This window comes from Taurulus bubalis (genome assembly GCF_910589615.1).
Source record: "Taurulus bubalis genome assembly, chromosome: 2".
Lineage (NCBI taxonomy): Eukaryota > Metazoa > Chordata > Actinopteri > Perciformes > Cottidae > Taurulus > Taurulus bubalis.
Window position 1 is genome coordinate 47,274,305 of NC_136590.1, and position 7,500 is coordinate 47,281,804.

Genomic DNA, 7,500 nt, shown 5'->3' on the forward strand with positions numbered 1-7,500 from the left:
TAGTAGTACAGTAGTCATAGCAGTATTAATGCTAATATTAGCATCATTAATACTAGTGCAGTAGTAGTAGCATTACTAATGCTAATATTAGCATCATTAGTAGTGGTACAGTAGTAGTAGCAGTACTAATGCTAATATTAGCATCATTATTAGTAGCAGTAATAATGCTAATATTAGCATCATTAGTAGTAGTACAGTAGTCATAGCAGTATTAATGCTAATATTAGCATCATTAATACTAGTACAGTAGTAGTAGCATTACTAATGCTAATATTAGCATCATTAGTAGTAGTACAGTAGTCGTAGCAGTACTAATGCAAACATTAGCATCATTAGTAGTAGTACAGTAGTCGTAGCAGTACTAATGCAAACATTAGCATCATTAGTAGTAGTACAGTAGTCGTAGCAGTACTAATGCTAATATTAGCATCATTAGTACTAGTACAGTAGTAGTAGCAGTACTAATAATACGTCTGAAGTGTGTTTCCTTGAATGTGGCAGCTCTGTGTTTGTGTTGTTGTTTGTTGTTGTTCACACAAACAACCCGCTTCCTCCCCACGTGTGCGTGTTCGTGCAGAAGAAGATGGCGGCGCCGCCGGACTACACGGACGTGTCGCTGCCGGCTGCGGAGCGCGTGCGCGTGCTGGCGAGGATGGGCCGCGGCGTGGAGATCAGCCAGGACGTGGAGCCGCGGCGCTACCTGCGCTCCGGCGTGGAGATGGAGCGCATGGCGGCCGTCTACCTGCAGGAGGGCAGCCTGGAGAACGCCTACGTCCTCTACACCAAGTTCATCACGTGAGATGCTGCTGCTGCTAATGCTAATGCTGCTGTTGTTGTGTTGTTTTAGCTTTATTCAAGGCATGTGTGTTCAGTCTGTTCGTAGAGAAGCTGCCCGCTCACAGAGACTACCGGCTCTGCAGCCTCCCAGAGAAGCAGCTCATCATGCAGGTCAATACCCGATCAATAACACATTATATATGTATGTATATATATATTCCCCACGCTGTCTGAAATCAGAGCAGCTTTTCCAGAGGTCAACCTTTCTGCGAAAAAGAGGAAATATGTGTCTGTCATCACATCAAATGACAGAACTCAGTCTGCGCTTCCCAGATCTTTCTGCCATTGAGAAATAATTCAAGTTGTTCTTGACTCCCTTCTTGATGATGCAGAAGAAGTGAAGAGAGTCTGAACTAGAACTGATGGAGATGCAGTGATGAATCTCTGAAGAACCTTCAGTTTCTCTCCCTACCGACTTCTACTGGAGCTTGGAAAAGGCCAAAAAGGCCAAATTTCCTCTGATGTGATTTATAAAATCAGGGCTCTCAAGTGTCACGCATTTCGGTCTTAAGTCCCGCCCTCCCGCCACACATCGTATTTCTCACGCTGAAAAAACCTCTAGGCTATTTAATGTGCCGCAGCACAAACATGACCTGGTCGCTGCCCTCACCATGGAGGAATCAAGCACGTCTCCCCGAATCCCCTGACAATCAATGAAAAGAGATGGGCGACACGAATAGCCAATCAGAAGAACGTATCTGTTGTATCTCCGTCCGGAGGGGGGGGGGGGGGGGGGGGGGAGGGAGGGGAGAGAGGGAGAGAGAGAGAGAGGGAGAGGGAGAGGGAGAGGGAGAGAGAGAGAGGGAGAGGGAGAGGGAGAGAGAGAGAGGGAGAGGGGGAGAGGGGGAGAGAGAGAGAGAGAGAGGGAGAGGGGGAGAGAGGGAGAGAGAGAGAGAGAGAGAGAGAGAGAGACGCTTACCTGTCTTAAAAACTTGAGAGCCCTGGAAAATATTAAAAAAAAGAATATGTACTACTACTACTACAGTAGTAGTACATTACTAATGCTAATCATAGCATCACTAGTAGTACTACAGCAGTAGACGTACTCCAGTAGTACTACAGTATTTATGTTCTGTCTTTGTCTCTATAGAAACTTCAGGAAGTGGCTTTTCCTCGTAAAGACGAGTTGAAGAAACGTCTCCAGGAGAAATACAGCAGGGAACACACCGAGTACCTCAGAGCGCAGGTGTGTGTGTGTGTGTGTGTGTGTGTGTGTGTGTGTGTGTCGGCCAGCCAGCCAATCAGATTGCGGTTTGCAGTTGGTACCTGTTTAATTCCATCACAGGATCATGAGAGTGACTCAGTGTGACTTCCTCAGAGCCCGGCGGCGGCGGCCGACGCGTGCGGTCAGCAGCTGCAGCGCCTCTCCCTATTGGCCGAGGACAGGAGGCGTGGCCTCCTATTGGAGGAGGAGCGGCAGCGTGTCGCCGCCCTGCGACGCATGCAGATTGAATCGGAGCAGTTTCGCTACTTCGAGGACCAGCTGAGGCGTCAGGAACTGTCCAATAGGAGAGGAGAGGAGGCGGAGCCAAAGGTGACAGTTTAAGCCAGGTGGTAGTACTAGCACTGTGTATCAGTAGTACTCGTAGTATTTCTGCAGTGACATGTGCGTCCTGTAGGGGGAGACCAAAGTGTCTGAGGTGACGGACGGCTCCTGTCTGTCTCAGCAGCCAATCCGGGGCGGCGTGCGACCCCAGGGGGCGGACCTTAACAGACCGCCAGCGCCCGTCAGCCAACCAGCTGCCACGCTGGCCGGAGTAAACAGTGAGTACACACACACGCACACGCACACACACACACACACACACACACACACACACACACACACAGAGCTTTAACACATGAAGCATAGACTTCTATACAACCGGAGGAGTCGCCCCCTGGTGGTCAGGAGCAGTGTTGGGGTAACGAGTTACAAAGTAACGGATTACAGTAACGTAATTACTTTTATAGGTGACGAAGTAAAGTAACGCATTACACTCAACATATTGTAACTACACTACTTTACTAGACCTCAGTAACGCGCGTTCCTGCGTTACTCAAGACATTTGTACCAGTCCGAAAAGTTCTCTTTTAGCGGCGCGCGAGTCACACGACACTTCCTGATGAACAGCCAATCACAGAACTCCATCTGAGGGATCTGAGTGACGTAGCTGCTGGTGCGTAGAAGGAGGGAAGCGGGGAATGGAGGAGACGGAGACGGAGAGCCCGGATCCAACTGGGAGGTTCTCTCCAGGTTCCCCAGGATTAAGGATATTGCAAAACAATACAACACTCAATACCATCAAGTGCACCTGTCTGTAATGACGTGGAGCTTCTAATGAGGACAAGACACGTCTGTATGAACGGACTCCCTCTACTGGTGAACTGCAGTATTACAGCTGTTAAAGCATTGAGAACGCGCTCTTGCACGTATCATAAGACTAACTCATGTAATAAAACAAGTTACAACACTAGAAAGGCTTTCAGCCTGGGCAGTATTGTTCTGACCCCAAGGAGGAACAGGCTGTCGGATAAAAGATTAGAGAGACTTTTACTCATGCGATACAATCGCTATTTTGAAGAATAGAGAAAAATGATAAACTTCATAGGATATAGTGCACTTTCTGTTTATTTAGGCAAAGATGAAGTGGATTTTCTGTTTATTTAATTGCATTTTCTGTTTCTATTTTTTGGGTTAAGTGCATTTCTGTTTCTATTTTATAGGAAAAGTGTATTTTTCTTAACCCACTACAATGATTCCTATAACAAGCTGGTTTTGTTCTTAGGAGTCGGCCCCCGTTTGGTTTAGTGGGGTCTCATGTTTCCAAAAGCCTGTTTTCAATGTGTTATGCTGTTTGACCTGAATGTCCCCACCATGCACAGCCTCTTGGATCCTGTTTGTGGATTTTAAAGTGAGGCATATTTCTGTGGTCAGACAGTGTGAACAGGGTTAATGTTCGTTCAAGTTAATGGCTGAGTTTTATATGCCATTTAGTTTTACATGTTTACAATTACAATACACTCTGTGGAAAGGCTAAGAGATGCCCTTTATTGAACATAAAGTGATGAAAGGGCCATGATGTTTGTCCAGGTATCTTTACGGTTAATTTGGACATTTGCTTAAAAAAAAAGGAAAGTAAAGTAACTAGTAGTGAAGTTACTTTTCAAATGCAGTAACTAGTAAAGTAATCTAGTTACAATTTTCAGAAGTAACTAGTAACTTGTAACTAGTTACTTTTTCTGAGTAACTACCCCAACACTGGTCAGGAGAGAGAATGCAGGTTGTGTCCTGGTTGTAAGTGAAGGTTTGTGTGTGTTTGTTTCGTGCAGCTCAAAGGGTGGAGGGTTTGAGGCGGGTGGTGATTCCCAGAGATCTGACGTACCGTTTCCTCCTGCTGGCCGAGTCCAACACAGCCAGAGGGATCGAGACCTGCGGAGTCCTTTGTGGACGACTGGTGAGGCGTTCAATGTTTCCAGGTGATGGGTCTCACCTGAGCTGCTCACCAACCCTCCCACCTGTCTCTCCTCAGACGCACAACCAGTTCACGCTGAGTCACGTCGTGATCCCCAAACAGTCAGCCGGTCCGGACTTCTGCGACATGGAGAACGTGGAGGAACTGTTCAGTTTCCAGGACCAGCAGAGCCTGCTGACGCTTGGGTGGATACATGTACGACTTCACGCTAAACACATGTAAACACACGCTAAAGACACACTAAATACACGCTAAACTCACACTAAGCACACACTAAACACACACTAAACACACGCTAAAGACAGGCTAAGCACACGCTAAACAAACGCTAAACACACGCTAAAGACACGCTAAAGACACACTAAACACACTCTAAACACACGTAATCACACGCTAAATACACGATAAAGACACACTAAACACACGCTAAAGACACGCTAAAGACACGATAAAGACACACTAAACACACGCTAACCTCACACCAAACACACACTAAACACACGCTAAAGACAGGCTAAGCACACGCTAAACAAACGCTAAACACACTCTAAACACACACTAAAGACACGCTAAGCACACACTAAACACACGCTAAACACACATAAACACACGCTGAACACACTTGAACACTTGCTAAACACGCGTAAACACCCACTAAACACACACTAAAACATGCTAAACACACGCTAAAAAAATGCTAAAAACATGACACGCTAAACATACGCTAAACACACGCTAAACACACGCTAAAGACACGCTAAGCACACATTAAACATACGCTAAACACACACTAAACACGCTAAACAAACACTAAACACACGCTAAAGACACTCTAAACACACGCTAAAGACACGCTAAACACACATAATCACACGCTAAACACACATAAACACACTTAAACACTTGCTAAACACATGCTAAACACGCGTAAACACCCACTAAACACACACTAAAACATGCTAGACACACGCTAAAAAAATGCTAAAGACATGACACGCTAAACATACGCTAAACACACGCTAAAAAAATGCTAAAGACATGACACGCTAAACATACGCTAAACACATGCTAAACACATGCTAAACACACACTAAGCACACATTAAACACACTAAACATGCTAAACACACGCTAAACACACGCTAAAGACACGCTAAACACACGCTAAACACACGCTAAGCACACATTAAACGCACGCTAAACACACTAAACACGCGCTAAACACGCGCTAAACACACGCTAAACACACGCTAAACACACGCTAAACACACGCTAAACACACATAAACACACGCTAAAGACACGCTAAACACACATAAACACACTCTAAACACACGCTAAACACACGCTAAACACACACTAAAGACACGCTAAACACATGCTATACACACACTATACACACGCTAAACACACGCTAAAGACACGCTAAACACACAAACACACGCTAAAGACACGCTAAACACACAAACACACGCTAAACACACGCTAAACACACATGAACACACGCTAAACACACGCTAAACACACGCTAAACACACGCTAAAGACACGCTAAACACACATAAACACGCTAAACAAACACTAAACACACGCTAAACACACTTAAACACTTGCTAAACACGCGTATACACCCACTAAAACATGCTAAACACACGCTAAAAAAATGCTAAAGACATGACACACATCACAAATTACAGATGATCCTCAAAGCTTCACAATCTGTACTCGGAGACATCCTGTCCAGGACCTCCCAATAAAACATAACACCAGAGGAACCTGGGCTTGTTGTTCTCTTAGTGAAGAGTAGGAGCTCCTCTGGCGTTACGGAGGGCCTTCTTGTAACCAACTGAGGGTTGTACCATGGAGCGAGCCTCCTTTGCTTCATGCTCCTCTTCTCACACAGAACAATGACCTCCATTGTACAGATTCAAACCACTTCATTTGCATGATCAAAAATCACCATGGCAACAGGCTCTGTGGTGGAGAGACCGAATGAACACAGACGGAGGTCTCACTCTGTAGTGATCTGTGTCCTCGGCTTCAGAGGTGTGTGTTGTTGCGTGACCTCTGACCTCTGGTCCCACAGACTCACCCCACTCAGACGGCCTTCCTCTCCAGCGTCGACCTTCACACTCACTGTTCTTATCAGCTGATGCTGCCGGAGGCCGTCGCCATCGTGTGTGCTCCCAAACACAACGAGTAGGTACACACACACACACACACACACACACACACACACACACACACACACACACACTAACCCCCCCTCTCTCTCAGTACCGGTGTGTTCAGGTTATCGGGTCCCGGGATGTCGGAGGTTTCTGTCTGCAGGCTGAAAGGTTTCCACCCTCACTCCAAGGAGCCGCCTCTCTTCTGTGTGAGCATCCTCTTCTGTGATTGGACCAGAGACTCTGACCAATCACAGCCCTCTGTGACCACTGCTATCTATATAGCTATATGATATACGCAGTATGTGTGATATAAAGATGTGACTCTCTCTCTTTCTGTGTCTCTCGCCCTCTCAGGTGTGTCAACATGTGGTTCTGATGGACTCAAAGGTCAGCCTGCTGGACCTCAGGTGACAGACAGGAGGCGCTGTCTGTATGTTTACTGTCTCTAACCTCTGGAGAGGAAGCTGTGAACACGCTGCCAACGTCACTGTTCATTCTATTTAAATTGTTTTATAAAATGTTTGCTCTGCTTTTAAAACCAGCTGTAAATAGATATAAATATATATTTTTGCTGTTTTTCCTGCAGTGAAACAACTAATGTGTTTTAATGAAGAACAAACGGGTGACGTTGAGAGCCTTCTGAGAAGAACATGTGAAAGTCGACAGGCGTAACGCAGACGTTCCCTAAGGCGTAACGCAGACGTTCTCTAAGGCGTAAAGCAGACGTTCTCTAAGGCGTAACGCAGACGTTCCCTATGGCGTAACGCAGACGTTCCCTAAGGCGTAACGCAGACGTTCCCTAAGGCGTAACGCAGACGTTCCCTAAGGCGTAACGCAGACGTTCCCTAAGGCGTAACGCAGACGTTCCCTAAGACGTAACGCAGACGTTCCCTAAGGCGTAACGCAGACGTTCCCTAAGGCGTAACGCAGACGTTCCCTAAGGCGTAACGCAGACGTTCCCTAAGGCGTAACGCAGACGTTCCCTAAGGCGTAACGCAGACGTTCCCTAAGGCGTAACGCAGACGTTCTCTAAGGCGTAA

At 46.4% G+C, this 7,500-nt stretch overlaps 1 protein-coding gene across 1 annotated transcript in view; it reads left to right on the forward strand.

The window, feature by feature from the left end:
• stambpl1 (STAM binding protein-like 1) overlaps nt 1-7,068 on the forward strand; it is a 10,566-nt gene extending 3,498 nt beyond the window's left edge. Inside the window, exons 3-12 of the mRNA XM_079237573.1 lie at nt 578-795; nt 873-948; nt 1,928-2,023; nt 2,156-2,371; nt 2,457-2,601; nt 4,150-4,274; nt 4,350-4,487; nt 6,376-6,488; nt 6,567-6,666; nt 6,815-7,068. Coding sequence (XP_079093699.1) covers nt 578-795; nt 873-948; nt 1,928-2,023; nt 2,156-2,371; nt 2,457-2,601; nt 4,150-4,274; nt 4,350-4,487; nt 6,376-6,488; nt 6,567-6,666; nt 6,815-6,871 — 1,284 coding nt within the window. The 3' untranslated portion in view covers nt 6,872-7,068. The remainder of the gene's footprint in view (nt 1-577; nt 796-872; nt 949-1,927; nt 2,024-2,155; nt 2,372-2,456; nt 2,602-4,149; nt 4,275-4,349; nt 4,488-6,375; nt 6,489-6,566; nt 6,667-6,814) is intronic.
• Nucleotides 7,069-7,500: the final 432 nt, after the last annotated feature.